The sequence below is a fragment of the Uloborus diversus genome, chromosome 5 (genome assembly GCF_026930045.1).
Source record: "Uloborus diversus isolate 005 chromosome 5, Udiv.v.3.1, whole genome shotgun sequence".
Taxonomy (NCBI): domain Eukaryota; kingdom Metazoa; phylum Arthropoda; class Arachnida; order Araneae; family Uloboridae; genus Uloborus; species Uloborus diversus.
The window spans coordinates 18,577,401-18,603,200 of NC_072735.1; the positions used below are offsets into that span (position 1 = coordinate 18,577,401).

The following is a 25,800-nucleotide window of genomic DNA, read 5'->3' on the forward strand; positions in this document are numbered from 1 at the left end:
AACTTTTCTGAAAAGGAGTTGGTGAGCACTTTTCTCCCCTCCTATTTTGTTCTTTTTTCAAGATAACTTCGCTTTATTAGGATGCAAATAAATGAAAAGTGTCTTTATTTTTGTTAGAACGCTCATTTCAAGTTTTTAAAGCGAAATTCCATTTTCTTGTATGAGTCAAATTAAAATAAGTCGATGGTTTATTTATTTATTTTTTTTGCTTCAACTGCGTCCACAGCTATTAATGATGTGTTTATCATAGGACTCTAAAATGCAATTTTAAAGTAATTTTATCAAAAATATTTCTTTTGCGAACAGTTTTTATACTTTTGATGCCTTCATTTGAGAATTGCAATCTCTTTGAATCGTTATGAGAATCTGATTTTTTGAATTTTTGATGTTTAGTACGCTTTGTTGAGATGTAAACAAATAAAATCTCTTTTTAATTTTGTTAAAATCATGGAATTTGTAAGTTTTAAACGAAATTCTGTGCTTTTTAAGAGTGTCTTGGGTCAAAACATAAAATGCTGAACCCTTGTTTAAATTTTTTTTTTGTTAAAATTGTTTTAAATACTGTACAGAAATATTTCTAGTATAATTTAAAATAATGTAGAATGGTAGATAAATATTGATACTTGAGAGAGCGATGCCGCCCCCTCCCTCTCCAAATAATAGAAAAACTCCCCAGAACGATATTCTCAACATAGAAGAGGGAAACACTTAAGTTTAAATGATTCAGTTTGTGCCATCTCTAAATTCTAAAATTTTGTTTTAACAATTTTTTCTTTTTGCAATATTATTTGATTTTTCATAAAATTAATTCATTTTTCAAAAAATTATTTGATTTTTTACAAAAAACGGACCTTGTGAAAAATCCTGGACAGACCCTTGCTATGTTACTGCTAGCGTGATTTAAAATTGTTATTTATATAACAATAAAAATGTTTTTTCAGAAAATTTGTTCCGGTTGAATGAGGGCTGGATAAAATAGATTCTAATGTAATTTCAAAAACATAATACATTTCATGTACCCTCAATGAACATAATTTCTAAAATGGTTTCCCTCCCAAATCCATAGTCTAGATCCAAATAGGGAAATTGGATGAAATTGACAGTTTTTTTACCCACGCTTTTTTCTAATGAACAAATATCGTCAAACAAAGTAATGGGACCTAAGTTGAACTATCCCCTATCCATTAAAAAAAGAATCATCAAAATCAGTTCACTCAGTAAAACGTTGTGAGTGGACAAACAAAATAAACAAAAAAAAATAAAAAATGCAGGAAATGTAAGATGCAGTGAGTGGACTCAAAAAAAAGGGGTATGAACTGCAGGGTTCGTACGGGTCATGGAAATCCTGGAAAGTCATGGAAAAAAAATAAATAAATTTCAGACCCATAAAAGTCGTGGAAAATTAATATTTTCGTTAAAAGTCATGGAAATTTATTTTTAAGTCATGGAAAATTTTCCTAGGCAGAGAGAAAGTAACAATCGCTGAAAGAGCATTAGAAATCTTGAATGATTTAACAGTATTGCATGTAAACCCTATTAAATCTGGAAAACTGAACGATCCCCATAACAAGTCTGAATTTTGAAATCCCATTGCATCCACTTCTGTAGCAATTGCAATTCTTTTTTTGCAATGTTATTTTACTGCTTGGACACCACTAGTTTTGAATTTATCATCATTTTCACCTCTTACATTTTATATTCTATCGTAGGGAACTTACATTTTCTTGATTTTTGCCACGCCCACTCAAAATGCAATTTAATTGCTTCCGAATTCGTTTCAATCATTCATGAAAACCATAGTAAATTTATCAGAGGTTATCCAGGGTTGCCCACTCCTCCTAAGGGCAAGCCGCAACCCCCCCCCTCAATATCGCAGAAACCCCTCCCAAATCAAGAGCCCCCTCAAATGAGAAAAATATCCCTCAAACCCCCCTAAAAATTTCAGTTTGCCCCATGACCCCCCCCCCCCCCCCCCCAATAGGTGGGCACCACTGGGTTTTCTTGGTTTTTTAAAGGTTTTAGGAAATAAAGATCTTTAATGTGACAATAGAAATAGGGGAATTCTAATATTATAAAACAGTAGTGCCCAATATACGGCCCGCGAAATCGATCCATGAACCCACTGTTAGGTTCAACTTCAGGGGAATCAAACTCTATGTTCTGGAATTTCTAAACCTATTAATTTATATGTGTTAGAAAATGTTTAAATTAATAAACAAGTACATTTGAGTCAGAAGATTTATTTGCTACTGAATAATTTTTTTTATAAATATCTATTAGAAACATGAATATACAAAAGAATGACTTTACTTTAAAGAACCAAAATACTGTCATGTTACATGGATGATAAGATGCATTATTGACACTAAAAAGGCAACTTTTAAAGCAAATTTATTGATACTTAGGAATGACTCATTCAACATTTGTCCCATTCTTTATCATTCTGCCCTTTTACAAAGAAAAAATTAAGACATTTAATCATAATTATATTGCACTTACTGTATTTTTACTTCATTTAAATTTACATAAAGAAGACAAAAAAGAAGAAATTAGTTTTTGCAGTGTGCACTAATGTTTTTTCAACCAAAGAAGTGTTTCAATGAGGTAGTTGCACTCACGTAGAAGTTTTGCTTATTCACATTTCCAAAAATTGGCAAGTTTGATATTAAATAGTACTATTCTCTTTGTGTAACAAGGTCATGAAATTTTTTATGAAGTCATGAAAAAGTCTTGGAAAAGTCATGGATTTTTTTCATCATAATTGAGTATGAACCCTGGAACTGATAACCGCCTCCTTTTTGAAGTCGGTTAAAAAATAAGCTTTCCTATAAGGTATATTGCACGAAAAAGCAAGAATCTACCCAGCCTGGAACTGCTAACAAGTAAACAAGTTTGAACAGATTTAAGATTGCCTTTGGGTTGCCAAACACAGGTTAGTTTCACCAGGGATGCCATGCTTAAAAAATTATCGCCTCATTAACGAGAAAATATTTCAATTTTGTGCAAAAAATCGGATTACCATTCTCAGAAAATGTCTGGCTTTTAAATAACTAATTTTTTGCACTAAGGCTTTCTCTACTTTATTGTACTTTTTTAAACATGCTACTGAATTTTTTTAAAACATGTGTTTCAAAACGTTCAAATCATACTCAAACATTTTCTTCTTCAGATTGCAGCACGTTCTCCTGATAAAACTGAAGAGATGGACCAGGAGTCAAAAAACGATAATGATCTTAATGCACCTCTCAAAAATGACTTGAAAAGACAATCAGATGAGAATCAGCTGCAACAGAATAAGAAGCACTGCACTGGTGCAGCTCAAGTTAATGTTAATGATACAAATTTGCCCAGTACTTATGCAGCATCTCTTCTTTCTCCCACCAAGAAGTCTCCCCATAAAAGTGCATTAGTTAACGGAGTGCACAATCAGAAGAATAAAGCATCGACTCACAAATTTCTGGAGTTCCTTAATGAAATAAAAGCCAAAAGTCCTATAAAAAGAGAAAATGTTGAAATGGTTTGTTAAATGTTTAATTTTAGTGTTATCGTTTAAAAAGCAGTGTTTTATTTTCAATGAGAGTTTTTGTTTCTGGATCTAAAACTTCTCAAACATGAATATTTTGGAATAATTATTTCTTTACATTCTATAAAATTGACATAGTTGTCGTATTTCCACATTTCATATCTCGGCTTTCCTTTTTGTTCTTCTGATGCAGGCTTTTGTTTTACTCATTGGTTTGGTTAATACTTGATTTTTGCCATTTAAGCTGTTTATTATTTTGTAGTTGATATTATATTTGCATTTGTTGGTGTGAAACATTATAAAAAGATCCCTTACATTCATCCAAAAAAAGAGCACTGTTTTATACAAAATCTACAAGACAATCATCTTTTTTTGATGATTATTTTAATTACGTTAGATCTCATGTATTTTGCATCTTTATCCCTTCAATTAATAGTTTTTCTACAGCTAGAAGTGTCTGAAAACAAAGGCAAACTAATCAATTCTTCAGAAACTTCGTTCACAAGTGATTTTTCTTAAACTATCATTCTGTTCTGTCCGTTCATTTCTTTTAAGGTTTTTTCTAAGCTCAGGTTATTCCCAGGAGTTTTAGCAGAAAGTACAGCTTTTATTCATACCTTGCTGTACAAAAGAGTGCTGAGCTGTAAATTGCTGTACAGGGGTTTGTTCTCTTTCATTATGATTATTAAATGAATTGAAATTGCTGAAAAAGCAACTAAAGCCATTCTTAATGATTAATATGTTGGGTAAATATGGTTAAATAATTTTGGAAAATTTGATAAGATAAGTGCATGTGAACAAAGTTATTTCACATTGGATTTCTTAAGTTTTATTTTAAAAGTCAAAAGAAAATTCAAAATGCTCACTGGGCTAATTCTCGAGCTACTTTGTACACTAGATATGCAGAGATTAACAGAAAAGAAAGAGCCCAAGATCATTTGAAACTATTTTGTAATTTTTCTTTGAGGAAGGAAGTTTGATGGCATTGAGGAACCATCAAGGCATCAGTGTGAAATGAAATATGAAGTGAAAATGGGGGCACTTCAGCTGAGCACGAGCACTGAGACCACTGGTCTATATCAGTGTGAAAAAATAGTTAATTCTGTTTCAGAGTTCGTTTCACTTGCAATGGAAGAGAATCCAAAAAAACATATTTGATATTTTGCCATTCCTTCAGACATTGATAAAAATTTCACAAGGCTTGATAATAGATTGTGTGCAAAACAAAAGGTGTACTATAGGGCTGGACGATATCTGGATTTGCATATCGCGATATATCAGAAAGTAAACATGATGTATCGATATATCGGTATAATCAACTGTATACATATAGAGGGGGACTTATCATGGCATCCCATCTCCACACCTTTATAAAAAAATTAGGCTCTCATTTTTTACAGGATCATACTAATAATTACGTTTTTCAATTCGAAACGAGAGTTTTGAAGAATTTCGGAACCTTTATAGGTACAGTACAGGAGCGTTACAACACACACCTTGGGATCATTTGCATCAAAGATTTTGGCATTATATAGACAATTTCTAAAATTTTTAAAATACTATTCAGATACCAATCAGCCAATCACATCAGAATACAGGGGTGCCAATCGCCCCCCTCCCTTTTTCTCAACCCTCTCCCTATTTTATTTTTTAGATCTCCTTTTTATTTCATTTATTTTTTAAAATATTTTTATATACATTATTGGTTTATTATTATTATTTTATTAGAAATGTTCTGTGTGCTATGCCAATGACACACACCCACAAACTAAATAAATAAATGAAATAAAATATAAACAGAACAAAATAATTTTTTGATTAAAAATAAATCAAAAAATTAAATAAATAAAAAAAATTATCCCCCTCCCTCCCGTCCAAAAATTTTTTTTTGATGGCGCAAGTCATGCTATACCCCCTCCTCCCCTCCCTGTGAGTACCCCTCTCAGAATAAGTTTTAACTCTATATAACTTATAGTGATGTAAATTGCATCAAACGGTCTAAAAGCATAAACTAAGAGGAAAGTTAAAAAAAGAACAATAGGAACAATAAACAATGATAATTATTTTAAAATATGTATCAATAACAATAATAACGAAGTAAGGAGAACAGAGAAAAGAAAATTAATAAAGCGCCAGAAAACCAAATGAACGGTTCCAAATAAAAGCTTAGTGATAAATTCAGTGAAGCTCGCAAAGGTGAAAAAACCGGTTTCAGCAGCTTCAACAAGTTCGAAATTCGAATATCCTCCGAAATTCGAAACGACGAAGCTTGCTACCAAACACCGGTATCGTTAGGCGTGTCCCCTCCCACCCTCCATCCACCCTTGAAGCAGCGCAAGCGTGGTCCATGCCAGATGCACCGATGACGTAACACTCCTCCGTTCGCGCTACGCGACGGGAAGCGGTGGAGGGGGGGAGCGTAGTCTTCGAATCAGCAGGTCTCCGAGGGGAATCACCGATCTTCAGGTAAGTCGAACGTCCGTCGGAGAGATCGCAGTTCAACCGGTTTCGTGCAGCCGATTCCAGCGCCGGTGAATTCGAAATTCGAAGACATCGGTTTTGTTTACGATATACCGCCGGCTGTGATATATCATGGGTGTATCGATATATCGTCCAGCACTAGTGTACTAATTACCAAAGACTACGTTATATAAATCCTATAAAAACTATCGAATCCTGGTACCTGATGAGTCTTCAGGAACAGGTAAAATGAAAGAGTGGAAAATTAAACAGAACAGCCTGAAAAGGATGAAAATGATCCTGATTTAAAAAATAATAGAATCATTTGTCATTGTTAGAATTTTGACTAAATGCAAAGAACTATTTTTTATAGTTGAGCATACTAGTCTGAGGAGATGTTGAATTTAAGGTGCAATATTTAGAGAAAAGTGAAAATAGTAAGATATTTATAAGCAATGGACCTGAGCATTATCACAGCATAATATTACTGCTTTATTTTGACTGCATCATGGATGTTTAATGTTACAATTGTTGACAACTGTGGTCAACATCATTTTAAATATCTTGTATTATAATTTCTTTCAATTTAATCATACATACCTTTTTGTCAGTTATTTTCATTCTTATTGTTAATCTTGTGGAAAAGGTACATCCATTACAGCTGTTGGTACGTCCGTTACTAACACAAAGTTTTTTTATTGTAATATTCAAAAAAAAAAAAAAAACCTCAAACGTTTTGATTATGTTTGGATTGTAGTACACTTAAGTAAGTAAAACATTTTTTAAACTGAGAGCTAGTAAATCAAAGAATTTTGATCAATACTAGCCTTTTCTTGAAAGGCTTTAAAAAAAAAAGTGGTATGTCCGTTACCATCCACAAAAATTTATAGTTCTCAGATTTATTTCATGTATGAGAAGGAAAACTTGTTCAAGGTGAAAGATAATGTTACTTAGGTTTGATCTGAACATGCCGAAATTTTAACTAGCAAATCAATAAATGAGCTACAAAACATCATGAATAATTGTATTTTTTTACAAATGGTATGTCTGTTACTTTTATTTTGCTCAACTACAAAGAAAACCTAAAAATGTAGGGAGTTTGATGAACCCCTTCGATTAAGAGTAGAATGCAGAATTTTTAGGAGAATGATCTTATGGGTAATGTAAAAAAAAAGGGGGATAGGGTGTCTTGATCTTTAGCAAGGGAAAAAAAGCCAACCCACCCTAATATATACATGCATTTTTCCTTTTTTAACATAAATCAATAGCAACCAAAAATATAAATTACACAACAATCAATGTTATGAAAAAGAGATACTCAACCTGAGGCATGTCAGCCGGTCTGCATGTAGCACCTGTTCAACCTTAGTGAGTGCCCAGTACAGGCTTGTCAAAAACTTTTTAAGTCATAGCCAGCCAAAAAACTTTTTTGCGCAAGTACATCCTTCAAAAGCACTCTTCTTTGCATAAGCAACAGCAGTTCAGTTTGTCCCTAAAAGGGCCTGTATTGGATGTATTCAGTGACCTTATCAAAGAAATGCATTTTCATGTGCAACCTTAAGTTGTCTGTGCGACCAAAGCAAAAGTATGTGGAGCATCTTTCAGGGTTGCCACGCACTTGGAAAATATGGAAAACCTGGAAATTTCATTGAATTCCTTTCCAATTTTTGCATCTGATGGGTGAAACTGTTGCGTAAAAATGTGAAAGTGCAGTAAATGTTGCATTCCAGATAAGCGAATGTTTCTGGTAGTAGAGAGGAAGAAAATCCAAGCCGAAAATTGTATAGTATGTTTGAGATTTCACTCCTTATGCATCCTTCAAACTTTTCCATTATTTCAATGCTTGGAAGTTTTTTTAATTAATTCTAGATTGGAATGATTTTATTCATTTATTTAATTTTGCAAACTTTAACTGTTATTGAGTAATAGCAATTACATAATTTTTGTAAAAATACTAAATTGTAAAAAAAAAAAGCATTTAATTTTTTAGTTTTCCATTTGCTTTTAAAGCTAAGGATTTCTAAAAAATCTTTTTTAAATAAAAATTGAAGTCCATTTTAGACAAATAGTGTAATAATTTTCTATATTCTTATGTATTAAAAATATAAATATCAAATTGAATCATCAATGCAGGGAATATTTAGCATGAATTTTTATTTTTGAAACAGAATGAACTGTGATTTTTATGGATTCTTGCTTGTCAAAGAAAGATGTTATGATTTTATCCCTTTATCAAGATGTGATTATTTTTTCACATGTTTATGTAACAGTTGAGAATAGTGGCAATGTAGATGTTTTGGAAACATCTATTGTGGTTTTTGTTAAAACATTGATGTTTTAATTTTGAACATTTTTTTTTAACATCAATGTTTTTTAAAAAGATGTTACACCACTTGTTGAGAGTTTAGTATCAACAACTGCTTGTTGATAAAAAATTTGAAAGAAAAGTCTTGTAACATTATGGACTGATGGAATGCTGTTATTCGTGCTGCAAGGAGGGAGGAAGACTTAAATGAGATTTCTTACAATATGCTCAGTTATACTAGAATGATCCCTAGCACATATCATCTTGCAATAGGAAAACATTACAAAGTAAGAAAAAGAATTAAAAAAAAAAGTATTAAATTTTAAGTTTGTCTTAACCTAACCCAAATTTTGATAACAATTATTGAAAATGTTTTAAAGCATTATTTGGTTAATAAAGTAGGTTTATTTACACTAAAAATTATATTGTACCGATATCAGATAACGTAAGTTGACATTCAATTATCCTGGAGTTTTTCTAAAATCGAGTAGAAAACCTGGAAATGTCTGGGGATTTTATTCTTGAACTTCTGTGGCAACCCTGATCTTTGTTACAAGCAGTCAAACGTTTGATGTTCATGGCAACCATATTGTCACAACAAAGTTGTCACTTTAAATGCAGTCACTAAAATTTTACTGTATGTGTGTATGCACATTGACTAGAAATTTTAATATATTATGTTCTTTTTTCAGCCAGAGGAAATGATTGACAGCTCCGTAAGTTTAATTGGGGCTGAATGTGAAGTAACAGATATGGATTATTCATATAGCCCCTCTGAGGACGTCTACTTGGATGAAATAAATTATGCTCCTGAAGTCAAACAAGAAGAGCATAGTTCAGATTTGTCACAAGACGTGCCAAAAGTGCAAATACTTCAAGATAAGGTTTCATGTTTGGAAGCAGAGCTAGAAAATGTTAAGAGAGAACTTCTTGAAAAAAATAAATTATTGAAAGCGCAAGCAGAATCGGTACTATATTTATTTATTTTTGTGTGTGTATGTGAGGGAGGGGGTGGGGCAGTCCTATGTTCTGTACAGGGTTCGCCGATATATATCATGATATATATATATCACAATATATATCCAATATTTATTTTGAAATTTTTTGATATTTATTTTTTTAACTACCGTATTTTCAAAAATAAATAACATTAATCACAGTAATGTAGTTCATTTATTATTAGAGATAAACAAAAAGTTATGCACTATGTTTTTATGATGTATTAATACATCATAAATACCACAAAGTAATATAATAGTTCTTTTTTATTTTATGTTTATTTTTATTATTAGTAATGTAACAATTTTAAAGCATATTAAAAATGCCTACTAAAGTATTAAAACATTGGTCTGAAAAAATAGAAAATATCTTATGACTGTGCACCAGATTATGCATTTTTTATTTCTGAATCACATAACCGTAAAAGTAGCTCACAAGAAAAATGAGTAAAACAGCTAAACTTCATTAAAATTGACAAAAATGTAAAATGAAATATTAGATAGAAATAATAAGAGAAACCTTAGATTTAAGTCTACATATTGTAGTAATGTAGGAAAAGAAAGAGTGATTTGAGGATGCATTTACTATTTTGAAGACGTTAATTTGTGCCGGTTGAAAATATCGGATATACATCAAAATATCAGATATATATCAAAATATCATGATAATTTCGAACCTTGGTTCTGTAATAATATAAAAATTGCATTCTTATAGAACATTAGAATGATAATTTTTTCTGTATTTTTTTTTGTAAAAACCGCTTGTGTTATTACTCCTGAAAATTTTGCTTTTGACTCCTGAAAACTCCTAAAATTCATTTTGTCTGGAAGAGTGTGAACCTTGCTTATAAGGGGTAATTGAATTGACAAATACTTCAGGAAAAAATAGACAAATAAAACTTTTTAAAAGTTATGTGCTCTTGCAAATTAAGATAATGACAGCAAAAATTGTTTTGGGTATAACAAATCCATGATAGCAATCCTCAAAGTGAAAGCGCGCTGGAGAAGAAAAGATATTGCATTGTTACTTACTTACATCGGCTGTCGGAACAAGTAGTTTTTGATCACGCCTCCAACCCATCAAAATTGAAGCACAATTTACTAAGGAGTTTCAAAGACTTATCTAACTCTTTTCAAGGACTCTAGAACAATTGAAATTATTTAAGGCACTTCATTTGCACTTTCCAGTCTCTGAAATTTAGTTCTAGATTGTACAGGTTTAGAGTAATGTTCTAACTTTGTAAGAAACAGCTATTTTAAGTTTGAAAGAAAAAATAATCTGTAGATTTCTCATTACAACATTTTTTTCCAACTATAAGTAGTGCAGAAACCAAAAAGGAATTGGGGTAGTGTAATATTTATTATTTTGTGCTAATCCAATAACAACATGCTGTACAATTAAGATAAGAGCAAGCAATACAAAAAAAAAAAAAATGTAAAATACTGCATTCAGGATTAAGTAAATAGCAAGATATGAAACATGCGAGTTACAAACTTAATATCTCAAGTGATATGTTACAAAAACGTGAAAATCATGATTTTTACTTTTTACATTTTTGATGCAGAATGTAGCAAGGAGCTGAATTTTCAAAACTAAAGATCTGTTACTCAAAGAAAAAAAAAAATCAAAATGAAGGTAACAATAAAGAGAATGATTCATCTCTCTCAAGGCTAAAGCACACCAAACAGTTACATAGAACTTTTGACACATCCAAAGTTTATATATTTAAAGGTTTTGTCAAAACCTTACTAGAGACTTAGTTTTGGCTTAGTTCATTTGTTTTTTACTTTCTTCTATATCTAATATATAGAACAAAGTATTGGATTCGTGCAAATTTTCGAATTTCGAATTTTGACGGATTCGAACGTTTTGAGGTGTGCTAAGTCCATTTCAACTATTTTTGGAAAATGTCTGTCTGTGTGTGTGTGTGTGTCACGTCTGTGTGACCAGTTTTTTGTGGCCGCTCTACAGCAAAAACTACCGCATGAAATCAAACGAAATTTGGTAAACATATATGCCACTATGTGAACTTGTGCCCATTGGTTTTTGGCGCGAATTCTTCCAAGGGGGGTAAGAGGGGTGGAACAATGGGACGTTTTTTGAGTTATAAGTACCTGCTATTTCCCAGCAAATAACTGGCGGAATCAAACAAAATTTGTTCCTTATGTTGCCCCTAACAGGTACAGGTGTTGATTCAATTTTGGTGTCAATAGCTCAAACAGGGGTTGAGCTATAGAACATTTTTTGTTGTCAATTGTGACTGCTGTATCTCAAGAAATAATGAACGGAATCAAACAAAAATTTATCGACAAGTAGCCCCTAGAGGGTATAAGAGCCGATTCTATTTTGGTGCTAATAGCTGAAAAAGGGGTGGCGCAATCAAACGTTTTTTTTTCATTGTGAATGCCATATCTCAAGAAATAATACTACGTTCTGGATGAAATTTAGAATAAATGTGAATCCATTTGTAAATAATTCTTTGGTTTAATATTCGCGCCAATCGTTCCATGAGGGGCTGATTTTTTTTTTTTTTTTTGTGTGTGAATAAAAATAGCTTTATAAATGCAACAATAAGAAAGATAAATTGTAATAGACTGTTGTCTGCGTATTTCGTGTGATTTTAACTGTTGTAAAATAACCAGAAAATCGTGATGATTTAAAATTTTTAACTGTTGCCATCTTGTGTTTGTTAACAAATAAATGTTTGTAATAATTATTTTAAGCAAGGCTTTTAAAATAATTTTCAATTTTCATTCTTTGCTTTGCTTTTGAGATGAATGGGGAATAGAAATGGTCGTCAAGTTTTGAAGTGTTTAATTTTGTTTTTGTTGGGAATATTGCTTCCTCGACAAGCATGGGGAGGGATCAGAATTATAAGAAAGATTTAGAAGAAAGTTTCGTGATGGCAACGTAGTTAATTTTTAGTGTAACTATTAATCTTACTTATATATAAGTATACCTATAAGGGAAAGGTGCCACCATTTTTTATCAGCATTATACGAGCCTTTATTAGCTTTCGTGGTTTTTACAAAAGTACAATTTTTTTTTTCTGCTGAAGTTTATCTTTTCACCTTAATAAAATAATATTAGCATAACTTTGAAAAGATTTATGGGTTTGAATACCTTAAGGATTTGTGTCAGCGATGGGTTTTGGACTGTCCATAACTGGTTTAGGACAGGACAGGTGGTTTTTACCGTCCAAAACTCCAAAAGTGTCCGAAACTGTCTTAAACTGTCCAAAACTATGCTAAAGCTAAAAAGAAGTAATCTAATCAATTCGTATTTACTGCAGTATTTCTAATGCATAAATATAGATATTAATGATGTTTAATTAATGAGTATTTGATAATATTTTTCTCCAAAATGTTAATTTAAAAAATATTTTACTTAAAAAAATTGGCAAAAACTATTACATAAAAACTTTCTTATATAACAGTTGATAGAGTTATGAAAGGAAATTCACAACACTACCAAAACAACTAATTTCAGTTCCATTTATAACTCAACAGAATGTTATTGAATGTGCAATATTTAGGTGTAAAAAAACAAAACAAAAAAAAAAACTTTTAACATATTTTGCAAATATGTTTTCTCGTAAATGTTTTTTTAAATCATAGATTAAAGAACAAAAAATTGATGATTAAACCCTTATGTTTAAAAATTTGTGATATTCTATTTTTAGTTCATGTTTTTAATATAATACATTCTGTAGCTATAAAAAATTGTATTTTGAACACTTATATTTTGAACACTTTCTTTTGCACACATGCATAAATGTCGAAAAATTTGGTTTATGGAAAAAAAAACTTGCACACAAATTGAAATTTTTAATGAATAATTTATGTTCTATGTAACTAGATTAAAATCAGCTGCATAAATAAGTTACATATATATTTAAACTTGAATGTTCACATTGAATAAATATATTAAATAGTCAAAAAAATAGTTTTGACACACTTTGTTCTGTTTTTGATATTTTCTCATAAAATATAGTTTCTCAAAAACTAGTTTTGGACACAAGAGTTTTGAACAGGATGGTAAAAACCTTGCCAATCCTGCTTTCATTTGCACACATGCATAAACATTGGGAAATTTGGTAACTAATATATATAAAAAAAACCTAAATAAACTCATGCATACAAGTTGAAATTTTAATCAAGAATTCAACTTCTATGTAACTAGATTAAAATTAGCTGCATAAATAAGTTGAATAACCACATTGAATAAATGCTCAATATAAAACATTAATTTGATACATTTAATTCTGTTATGTTTTCTCACAGAATTCAATTTCGCTAAAAATATAGTTTTGGACAGTTTTGGACAGCACGGAAAAACAAGGGTTTTTACAGTGTTTTTTATCGTAGTGTCCAAAACCTTGCCAATCCTGATTTGTGTCTGTAAAACAAATGTGAATGCATAATTATGTCGTGTATGTTCAAATTGTATATTTGTATGTTTTGGTGTTTATGTAGGTAAAAGTTTGTACTGTGAAAATTTCGTTTTAGGAGGAAGAACTTAAAAATGAGTTTGAAAGTAAGCTGCGATCTGCCAAAGAGGATGTGATTAAGGTTTCCAGAGCAAAATTACTTGAAGAATTACAATGTACTATTTGTACCGAGTTTCTTCTAAAAGTAAGTCCCACTAATTATTTTTCAACTTAAATTTTATGTTTATACAAAACGATAATTTTTATAATTGTGAATAAAAAATGTCTTTTAGCCTTTCAAAATTGATTTTTAAAACTTAAGTTTTAATTGGTGCACTGATTCGGTTTGAAATATATCAAATGTTTATGGATCATTTTCACAAATTAGGAAACGTTTTAGTATTAGATTTTTTAGAAAATTTTAAGGAGCATCTTAATTGTTTGTTAATACTAGCTGCCTGCAGTGGACCAGTTGATTCTTCATCTTTTTATGCAATTTACTTATTGTGCCAATCATAACCTTAAGCTAAAAGCCACCTTAAAATGCTGTTTAAACTAACTTGGGCCGTATGAATACTTTTAAAATTCCTAAATTTTACTGCCTCCTCATAAGTACAACTTTTCTTCCTCAATTTTGATTTTGTCCCTAGTATGTACAGGGTATCCACGCATTTAAAAAGTCTGGAAAAGTCAGGGAATTTGACTATGATCGAAAATAGTCACAGAAAGTCATTTTCAGCAAAAAATGCTCAAAAAACATATAAATTTACAACTGGTCATGGACTTTGATGTTCAAGAGCTTGAACGTTTTTTGAATTCTACAGATTAGGTGCAAAATTTACGTATCTTATTTTAACATTTTATTTTTTACTGATATTGTGAACTTAAATTTTAGTAATTACTAAACTATTGCTATTCACCTCCAAAGCAGAACACTTCTAAATTTGCGACGCACGTCGCAGAACAGATGCCCGAGCTCCAGAGCAATTCTGTTCAAATGTGAAAGGAAAACCCAGACAAATTTTCTACAGAAATTGTGCAGATTTTCTGCAAATATCTTCCAACTTATGATAAAATTTTGCTCAAATTCTGCAGATTTCTTTAAAGTAGAAGAAAATCTTGCATTCTCCGAAATTACAATAATTCAGCGGAAAGCTCAAAAAAAAAAAAAAAAAAGTTAGGATTCAATAAGTCATGTGCAGGAACTTTAGATTTACTTTGAACTTAAAGAAATCTGCAGAATTTGCAAAGTTCTATCTTGAGTTGGAAGATATTTGTAGAAAATTGGCAGTTTCTGCAGATTTTGTGCAAAAATTTCATTTTCTGACTCGGAAAAGATTTTGATTTTTCAAGCGTTTTTTGGTTCCCCTTTTTTATTTTTCAAAATTGACTTTCATCCACTGCAATATCCTCCATAAACATGTTTTGGAAACATGCAAATGTTGAAACACGTCCATCGATGAAAATTACGTGTCTTGTTTGAGATCTCAATTCTTTTGCATCCTGAAAATGTTTCAATTATTTAGAAAATTTTGAAGTGTTTTTTATTTGCTACCCTAACTCGACTCATTTTAACTATTACTTTAGTAATTTATTTATTAACATTATTTTAATTCTTTCTTCATGCCATGCAAAATTAAACCAAAAAACGTGAATGGACACCTAAGTTCGGATTTTTATTAAATTTTTGTATCTTTGCTCTTTCTGTGCAATTTAAAAAACATATAAAATATTTTTAGAGAATCTCAATCTGTTTAGGTTCCATAGAAATGCATAGTAACCTTGAAGTTTTAAAAATTGAAAAAAAAAAAAAAAAAAAAAAAAAACGTAATCACTTTTCTATGAAGACATATTAAAGGCTGATTAATATCAAAGAAAAATTAGCATTCTTGTACTAAGCTGAGGGAAAGAAATAAGGACATGGTATTTGTTCTTGGTATTTATTTTTAAATAGTAAAATTGAAAAATATTAAATACTTGGAAAAGTATTAACAATTATAAATATATTTCTACCTAAATGTTAAGTATAGCATTTGTTTAAAACCTGGGAGCTAAATTATTTAATTTCATTGTTATTGTTTGCTCTTGTAATGATTGTAGTCAAGAAAACTAGGATTTACTTAAAAGTATTATATTTAACTTAGCGTATGTACAGTAAATTAAAATAAAATAACATTATAAATAAAATTGAAACCGTTCTTGGTTTTATGAAAGTACTGCAACATGCAGTGTAATGGACGAGTGTCCAAATGTGGTTAAGATACATCAGGTAGGAAAATTTGCTTCTCATGGAGCTTAGCCGTTTTATGTCTACAGTCACCTGTGCTGCCCTCTGCGGACAGCGCATTTGCATATTGGCGCAGACAGTTATTAATTTCCCATTTAAGCAGATTTCTGCTCTTGGTCCCCTGAAAAACTTCTTACCTGGGATCACTATATATTTTTCTAATAACAGCCAACTTAAATCAAGATTTAAATTGGAATCTTAGCTTGATTTCGACCAAAGAACCCAGATTCGTTGTGGGTTTCTATTTGACTCGTTTAAGGTTTTTTCTTTAGTATTTATTTATTTATCCATTTTTTTGCTTGGTTATTATAGAACAAAGTCGTTAGTTTGAGCTAATGATATTTAGAGCCTTTTAATACTTATAATTTATTTCATACATATGGTATTTTTTTTTTCTGAAATTACATGTAATTTTTATTTTCAGCCAACTGTCCTTGGTTGTTCTCATACATTTTGTGAATACTGCATACATGAGTGGAAAAAAAAGAAACGGCAGTGTCCAGTCTGTAGGAAACCAATAACCATTGAATATAATGTTTTACTTATTGACAATCTTATTGATAAGCTAGCAGATTCTTATATTCCTGATTTGGCTGAAAAAAGAAAAGAGTTATTGGAGGCACGATCAGTAAAAAAAGAAGTTGGAAAGAGAAAAAGTAAGAACTTAAATAATGCTTTTGATTGGAAGAACTTTCATAGAATAGCTGCTATTTCATCAAAACTTTCTCTTGTTTGTTAAGTGATCACTTGAATGCTAGCCCCACTAGACAATGTGAAAATAGGAATCTAGTTCCAAGAACGGGAGATAATGGGTTTGTTGTAATAAAAAAAGTTGATAATTTCCGATCTGATGATTCAAGTATTGAATTTGTAGCAGTAAGACTTCATTAAAGTAATCCTTTTAATTTTGTAACTTGCTTTTCTGATGTGCAATTGATCACACATGAATTAATAATCATGTAATATTTTTACATTGTCTAGTGGGGCAATTATTTTTTCAACAATTATGAAGTTGAAAGTGATCAGTGAAGGGATAGAAGAAAAAACGTATGTCACACAAAAAATTAACCACTAAATTGGTGCTGAAAATTTTCTAGAACAATGTAGTGGAAAATTTCCCAACATTACTACACCCGCATTTTAAAGTGTTTTGTTAATTTATCTCTTACAAGTTTTAGTAACAGTTTTAATTCTGATTCCTGAAAGGATATTTAGCTGTATATTGGTAATTAAAATATAGGTAAATGTTTAGTCGTAAGCACTGCTTTAAGAATTTTTGCTGAATTGAGAAAATTAACATCCACCCCCCATTTCCTGCTACGCATATTATTCCTGAAGGATTTGGTGCTCTTCCTTTTATTGGCATCCTTGCAATTCCAGAATTTTTTTTTTAGCTAAAACCCTTTATCTTTTTCAGTCTGCCCCTCCCCCCCAAGCAGCTAGTCTGTATCTGCCCTACCTAAGCATTTTAGTACCCCTGCACCCCTATTGTTAACATGCCCATCAAGGAGAAAAGACAAGAAATCACTTCTAACATCAAAAAACTCCTTATCCAGTTTTAAGTCAAGTGTTTTATTTTCAACCCTCTTTTGATTTAAGAAGTATTTGAGGTGAAAAAAAGTTTCTTTTAAGCTTTAGCATAATACATTTCTGTTTCTTTTTAAAATGTCAATTTCTGATAAAGTTTTTAAAAGGAGGGTTACTAACCCATTGACATTTTTTCTATAATGAATCTTATTTTCCGCGACTTATTACCGCCAACCTGGCTCAAAAAATTGCGCATGAAATTCAAAACTGTCATTTTCATTTTATGGATTCATTGTTAATTCTCAATCATGTTTAGATTAGGATTTTATTATTCAGTTTCTTCTCTATATTTTACTAGTGAAATGTTCCACGCCGTTCTATAGCTCACATTCATCCGTGTACAGTAGGGTCGAGTGAAAAAAATCAAAATTTGATAAACGTTAAGTAGTAGTGTGGAAAAGTTGCTTTTTGTAGAGCTATTTGTCATGCAAAAGGATTTTGACAGAAAAAATATCTTTAGGGTCGCTCGCCGCCTTGAATATGACCATTATTGCATAAAAACTAGAAAAAGTTACAAGAATTTCATCAAAAAAAAATTTTTTTTATAAATTTGATGTAATATCACTTAAGAGTCATCTTTTTGTGTACATAACACACAGCATTGATTATTTAAAACTGAATTATATTTTGCAGTTCCACACATGCTTTGAATTTGACGAATATAGCCTCAAAACTGACCAACATCTTAAGGCTTCGTACTTTGAGAAAAAATATCAGAAGTCATTATTTGTAAAAATGTGTTCTCGTATTAATTAATCCTTACATAGATATTGAAAAAAAAAATAATTAAAGCATTTCTTATCCAGTAAAAAAAGATAATTCTCCACTAAGTCAATAATTTTAGCTCAAAAAGTAAAATTTACCAATGGTTAAGTGTAAAAATTTGAAAATTTAAACGTTGCTTGAAATAACCAACATAAGTCACACCTCAAAACAAAAGAAGAGTTGCAGAGAGAGAAGAGAAGTTACAGAATAAATTTCGACATTTTTGAGCCCTCAAACTAATCACATTGATAAGTATAAAATAAAGTTTGGCGTTCGAGTTGAACTTATATATTTTACTCCTGCCAATTTTCGGTCTTAATGTTATATTGTGGTGTATTTCTGAATTCTAATTTGACTTGAATAAAGCCATCTCTTTTGGTTACAAAACAAACTAAAGCTAGCATTTCTTTATTTAATTTTACCTATTGTCTCTCTGCTTTAGTGTGACGTGAGGTTTTGAAAATCATAAAATTCAGTAGGTACTCTATCCCACTTCTGCTTATCAATGATTTCGTGGTAGTCTCTCAGTTTCAAAATTGAAATCTGAAGTTGCAAATTTTCGATGCCCAGTCGAAATTCTTCGAATTTGTCATGTGTAATCCCATGCAAACCAAGTTTTCTGATGACAATCATCTGCGTTCTCCAGTGTTATATTTTTTAAATTCTCAAAGTAACCAGTGACCAGAACTACATTATTGTTGATGATCGAAACGTCATTCTGAGAACATGGTTTCCATCGGAGTACGATGGAAAAGTTGAAGAATTCGATTGGACAACAAAAATTTACAGTTCCAGATTGTAATTTTGATGCTGAGAGACTACCTTGAGCTCATTGATTGGTGGGAGTAGGAAAATTCAGATCCTCTACCTAAAACAGGAATTTCAGATAAAACTTTGAAAGAAATGGAACTTGATGGCGTACCTACTGAATTGTATGATTTAGAAAACCTTGCGTTTTCTAAACAATGAAGAGTTTTCTGAGACAATACGTAAAATTAGACAAAGAAGCGTCCACCACAGTTTGTTGTCTAACCAAGAGAGATGAATTTCTTAGTCGGATTAGAATCCAGAAATATTGCCCGACAATGCATCACTAAGGCCAAACATTGTTAGGAGTCAAGATAATAAGTCCGACTCGCCAGCCGAACGATGCTTTATTGTGTGAAATGTGGTCACGGTTTGAGAGCTCAAAAACCATTAAAGATTATTTAGTAGCTTCTTTTGCTTAAAGGTGTGACTTTTGTGACGTTGCAAGCTACAGTTATTTTCAAACTTTTATACTTAATCTACGTTCTTTATCGCATATAAATTTTACATTTTGCACCAAAGTTATGCACTTACGTTCTTTATCACACTTAAATTTTCTATTTTGTTATGCGTTAAGGGAAAAATCAATTTTTTCTTTCTGTATGTAAGAAATGCTTTTATTACCTTTTTGTATCTATGTAAGGATTAATTAATATCAGAGCACATATTTATAAATAATTACTTTGATACTTTTTGTCAAAGTACGGAGCCTTACAATGTTGGCCAGTTTCGAGGCTATATTGGTCAAATTCAAAGCATGTGTGGAACTTAAAAATATAGTTCATTATTAAAATGATCACATATAGTGTGTAATCTACACAAAAAACCTGCTCTTAAGTGATATTACATCAAATTTATTTTTGATGAAATTATTGTAACTTTTTCCAGTTTTATGCAATAATGGTCAATTTCAAAGTGTGGGGAACCCCTCAAGATTTTTTTTGTCGAAATCCTCTTGTATTTCTAAATACAGGGTGTCGGCACATATGGGAAGTTGGGGAGAAAGTCATGGATTTTGACTGATCGAAAATGGTTATGGAAAATCATGGTTTTCAGCAAAAAATGATCCAAAGTCATGGAAACTAACATCTAGTCATAGATTTTGGGTTCAAGCACATGCATATTTATCGAATTCTTCGAATTAAGAGTAAAATTTATGCATCCTAGCTGTTTCTTACGTTTTTACCTGCCAGTCCAGATTTTTCACACATTTCAAAATCTGATTGCGTCTACTTCCATAACACTCGCTCGTTTTTCTTAACGATGTCATTCTACCGTTTAGAGGTTTATAATCTTGTATTAAGCAGTATTTTTAATCCTCCTTATAAGTCTAATTATGTAGTTGAGGTCTTTCAGGCTTCTAATTTTTGCCGATCTCGTTCTACGTGAAAGTTTTAAGTAATCTTTGTCTATTTAACAGACGCATAAAAATCATCAGTAATTTTCAGCAGTGTTTTAAGTTAATGAAGATCTTAGAGAATAAAATTGGTCTGAAGAATCAATTAAGGACATTTAGGACATCAATGAAATACAGAAATCAAGTATATCTGGCAATGCCTGGTAAATTAATTATTAATTACTTTAATTTTTTTCTGATTGTATATTTTATTTATTGTAAACAAAATTTTAGTGTTTACAAAATTATTGCTTGTCACAGATTTTTTTAAAAATTATACTAGCTTTTAAAACATTTATAAGTTTTAGATTCATTATTTGTTTATAAAATGAAATATTTATTTTTAAAAAATGCAAAGAGAACAAAAATCAAGCTTAAATGTTTTGCTGTTCACCAGTAGTTTTACATCATTATTGCTGCATGTTTGATGCTTCTTTTATTTTGAAAAATTGTTTTGCAACTAAAACCTTTTTTCAGTATTTTTAGTGATTAAAAACCATTGTGTATCACATCAGATTTTTCTGAGAAAGAATTATAAATTTGTGATCATGTAAGTTCTTACCTGTATAAAAATTTTGTATGATTTATTGAAATCTAAAAAATATTTCCAGAAATTTTAATTTATAAATGTATGTCCTTGGTAGCAAAATAATCAAGTTGAAACTCTTGATTATTTCATGTGTATCGCTATTCATTGTTGAATGAATTGTTTTTTAGTTCTAATAGTAGCTGAGCTAGTTACATTTCATTTCAATTTGAATTTTTATAAACATATGTCCAAAGCATAGATCAGATGGTTTGAATTTAATTTTCACAAAACATATGTTTAGATATTCTTATGAAAAATTAATGTTTTTTCTGGAAAAATTGCATTTAGTGAGTCATGGAAAGTTACGAGCAGAAGTCAAGGAAAGTCATGGATTTCAAAAAACTTGAAATGTAGCAGATACCCTGTAAATATCTCTACAAAAGGCAACTTTTCCGCACTATTACTTAACCTTTATCAGAATTTGATTTTTTTTTCACTCCACCCGAATGTACAGGAGAAAAAAAATGAAAACCCAATGTTAACCTTGTTACTTAAATTAGCTCCTTTTGATTTTAGAGAAGAATAGCAGATCAAGTTTAAATGCTAGGAGATTGCGAAGTGCAAATTCAACAACAGCGAGCAGGAGCACGAGTACAAGTGGTGCTTCCAATTCCGATATGAATGCCTTATCGTTGCTTGAAGAGAGAGTTGATAATCTTCTCAGGAACACACTTTCAGATTCCCCTTTGGCCGAAATACCAGAAGTGATGACTCTGAGTGATTTCAGTAATCAAAGTGATAGTGATGATGAATCTATGGATGGCTTATGGCTACTATGGTGGTTATGGAAGATGTTTTAACTGTGGTGAGTATTTTCTCTTTCGAACTATGATTATTCTCCAAGAGTATGTTACAAAATATAATCATGCTGAAACTTCATTGAGTTATTGAATGAAACGCCATTATATTTTCAAATAAACGAAACTATTTGGAAATTCTTGTCGAAACTAATGCTTCTATTTTTTTTTAAATCATTTACTATTGCAGGTAATGTTCCTATAACTCTGCAAATAGGCTCCTAGGAAAATGCGGTGTCATGTAAAATGTTATGTGACCAAGAGACAGTACAAAGGCAGAGATTTGTTTACAAAAAACTCAATAATGCTTCCAGTTGCAATCAAATTCTCTGTTACGTCGTATATTGTTGCCTCAGCACATCAGTGAGATATTATATTGATACTTCTGAGGCTTAGATATCTTAATGTTGCTCTGAGGCAAATGGTGTGGTTATGTACACAACACCTATGAAGTTGATTAAATTTCAAAAAAACTCAATTAAGAAAATCAAGAGTTTTAAGGAGTATGCTCTCAAATCATATTAGAGCAATTTCACAAAGCTGGAGGCTGTCTTTCTCTTTCCATGAGTTTCTTTCATATTTTTCAGAAAAACAAAGCTTAATGTTGGAAACCCTGTCCTTATAGACTAATTACATGTTTAAAAATAATCTTTACTAATAATTAAACTGAAAGTCTCTCTGTCTTGGATCTCTGTGACGCGCATAGCACCTAGACCGTTCGGCTGCTTTTTATGAAATTTGGCACAAAATTAGTTTCTAGCATGGGGGGGGGGGGGGTGCACTTCGCAGTGATTATTCAAAAATTCAATTTTTGTTCTTTTTCTATACCAATTTTAAGAACATTTTTACCAAGCAAATTATCATAACATGGACGATTAAATTACCAAATTATGTCGTGGAACAGTAACATCGGGAGAGCAAATTGGCGAGAAATTCACCATCCATCCATTATGTGTAAATACACAGGCGAACCAAATGACCTTTTAATTTTTAAACAATTAGTGAATTAAAAGTTTTAACCTGTTCGGGAGGAATGACGCAAGTTTGCGTCAGGCGGGGGCTACTCGTTCAATCCGAATCACACTTATTTCTCTTACGGCGTATGCTACTCAAGAATCCGAACGGCGCTCATGTGCGGCTTGGTTTCAGAACGAAATGTTTACTATCAGATGGCGTTACTTATCCCTGTTGCGTCCAGATGATTGGTCTTGAACATTACTATTTCTCTGGCATCAGAATGGGGCCCATCAAGTGTCTGTGATTTATTTTGAATTCGTGAAAGAAAATATAAACATGTGCTAGCAAGTGAAAAGGGAAATGCATACTCATTTTGAAGCAGTTGTTAGTACTTTCAATTACATTTTAAAATGGGATTTCATGGGAGGTATTCTAGCAAGGGGTTTTACTTTTAGATTCATTTCTGTAGCCATGGTGAACACGTCATCTTTCCGAGGAAGAAATATTTAAATTTATGACTAATCCATCTATGAATATTTTGGGCCACAGTGAAACAACTATAAATTACTGGAGTTCTTCATATTGTCGTTACTTTCCATAATCACACGCTGAAAAAAAAGGCCAAGAACTTAGATGGAGATGTGTAGTTTGCTCAAAGCAGAATAGAAGGCGTAACACTACCTATGAGTGTAAAATGCTCAATTGCGCATTACTCCGTGCTTTGAGATTTTTCATCTGGCTTTGAAATATTAATTGTAACAATATTCTATAAAGTATTTCCTAATATTAAGCGCAAATATTTTTCCTCTTTTGTACAAAAGATAGTTTAATTTTGGTACTTTTAGTTTATAGTAATAAACAATATATTTTTTATTTTTATTGTTAAATATAAATTATATTCATCAATTTTTTTGTTATGATTGAAAATATGATATATTTTATCATATGAGGCAGTGAGAAGCAAAGGGATGCAAGTGGACTATTTTAAGTTTCGAGTAAATCGCGTTTAAAGATCAGATCCTAGGTAGGCTTTCATTGAAATTTTTTTCTGAATCATGCTGTATAGCAGCACCTACCAGGGCTACTAGTACAATCTCTTGCCCCAAGACAGAGGAGAGGTTCACCTACCATTTGTACTGGTTATCTCCAAATTTTTAATTTTGACACTTGCATCCCTTTGCTTCTCACTACCTCATATATTAAATTGTTTCATTCCTATGTAAAGTACATTTTATCCATGACTAGCTGCACTGCCTGACTTTGCATGGTCTACCTCGAAAATAAAAGTTGTGTCAAGTGACGCATGTGTAACATCAGGCTTCAATGAGAAAAAAAAAAATCTGTAAAATTTCCCCTCAAAATAATTATCTTCAAATAAAGAAAATGTCAAATCAAAAGTTCCTGAATAAACTAAACGCAATCCTCTATGAATATGACTAAAATCCCCCCCCCCCCCAAAAAAAAAAAAAAAACACGAAAGAAGATAAATTGCGAAAAATGAAAATGAGAAGTTTTTACCTTGAAACATAATAACAAAATTTTATTTAGTCATTGTCCAGAAAAAAGAGTAGCCATCTTCTGATTGGTTTTATTCACGCTAATTTGAAATGAGATCGCACAAACAAATTTCTGATTTGAAAATCGAGTTCCATTAGGATTAACAGTGCTTTTGAATTCTTTCCCGGTGACGTTACAGCGTTTTTTTTTTGTTCAAATTCGAAGGAATCAAATGAACTCTATGGAGTATTTTTCGAAAGTTTTTGAATGGCGCCTAAATTGAACTGGTGGGATAATTATTTCGGGTAGAAAGAGCCATTTAATGCCACTTTTGGACTCGAAAGTTAAAATTCCAACGGTTCGATTCTTTTTTGGCGTTTGAAAACCGTCCTACATTTTTTCTCGGGTGCCCAAGTAACTCCCTGCCAAATTTGTCCAGATCCAACAAAAACTGTGTCAAGAAAATTTGTATCAGGAACATACAAACATAGACATTTATATCCACATATTCTTTGTTTTATTTAAACATAGATTATGTAATGCGTACTTTCCAAAATTGCTTATTAGGCTTAACGGGAGAAATTGCCCCAGCCTGTACACACAGTTTCGTGTGTAACAGCTGCTGTCCTGGGGGAGCGCTGTCTTCTGCAGGCTGGTATCTCGAATGGGTTAAGGAAGAAAAATAAACTTCTTTTTAATTAAACTGATTGACCTAAAATTTTGTGCAGTAGTGGTGAACTTGAAAGTAATTTTAATTAGTAGTTTAAGAAAAAAGTAGTTTAATTAATAGTTGAACTAGCTAAACCAAAAAATAGTTAGTCACTAGTTAACTACTAGTTACAACTAGTCTTAGTTATTTAACTGGAAACCTCGTTGAACACTGGTGTTTTATTTGTGATGTAAATTTGACATTAAGTTGCATTTTGTTGAAATGAGCTCTGTTTCTCTTTAATATATTGGTTTTTGTATATTCATTGTTAAAAAGTTAATACTATACTTTTTTGTTTTAGGAAGGAGAGGACATTGGGCAAATGGTTGCCCTGAGTTTTAAAATCCCATGCCCAAGCATCTCACCATTATACAATGTAAAAATTATACAGAATGTTAAAAAAAAAGTTCATTTATTTTTTAACCTCTTGTACATTTCATTTTTCAAACATTTTTGAAATAAAACTCATATTTGTGTTCAAATAAACTATTTTACTACAAGTTTTGAATTTTTACTTGTAATTTTAAAATATTTTCTTCCTTTCAAAAACATTACTTAGCCTAATCTGACACACAGCACTATAAGATTGTCTACGAATTTTCCTTTTTTTTATCTTAACTCAATAGGGCTTGCTTGGAAACTACACTCTTGGATGCTATATATAATGCTATTATAAGCATAAAAGGTGCAGAA

At 31.3% G+C, this 25,800-nt stretch overlaps 1 protein-coding gene across 1 annotated transcript in view; it reads left to right on the top strand.

Annotated features, from left to right (window-relative positions):
* Nucleotides 1-25,473, top strand: part of LOC129222583 (E3 ubiquitin-protein ligase RNF8-like) — a 35,590-nt gene extending 10,117 nt beyond the window's left edge. Inside the window, exons 5-10 of the mRNA XM_054857098.1 lie at nt 3,170-3,517; nt 8,981-9,256; nt 13,796-13,921; nt 16,428-16,659; nt 21,664-21,952; nt 25,409-25,473. Of these exons, the coding sequence (XP_054713073.1) occupies nt 3,170-3,517; nt 8,981-9,256; nt 13,796-13,921; nt 16,428-16,659; nt 21,664-21,947 (1,266 nt within the window). The 3' untranslated portion in view covers nt 21,948-21,952; nt 25,409-25,473. The remainder of the gene's footprint in view (nt 1-3,169; nt 3,518-8,980; nt 9,257-13,795; nt 13,922-16,427; nt 16,660-21,663; nt 21,953-25,408) is intronic.
* Nucleotides 25,474-25,800: the final 327 nt, after the last annotated feature.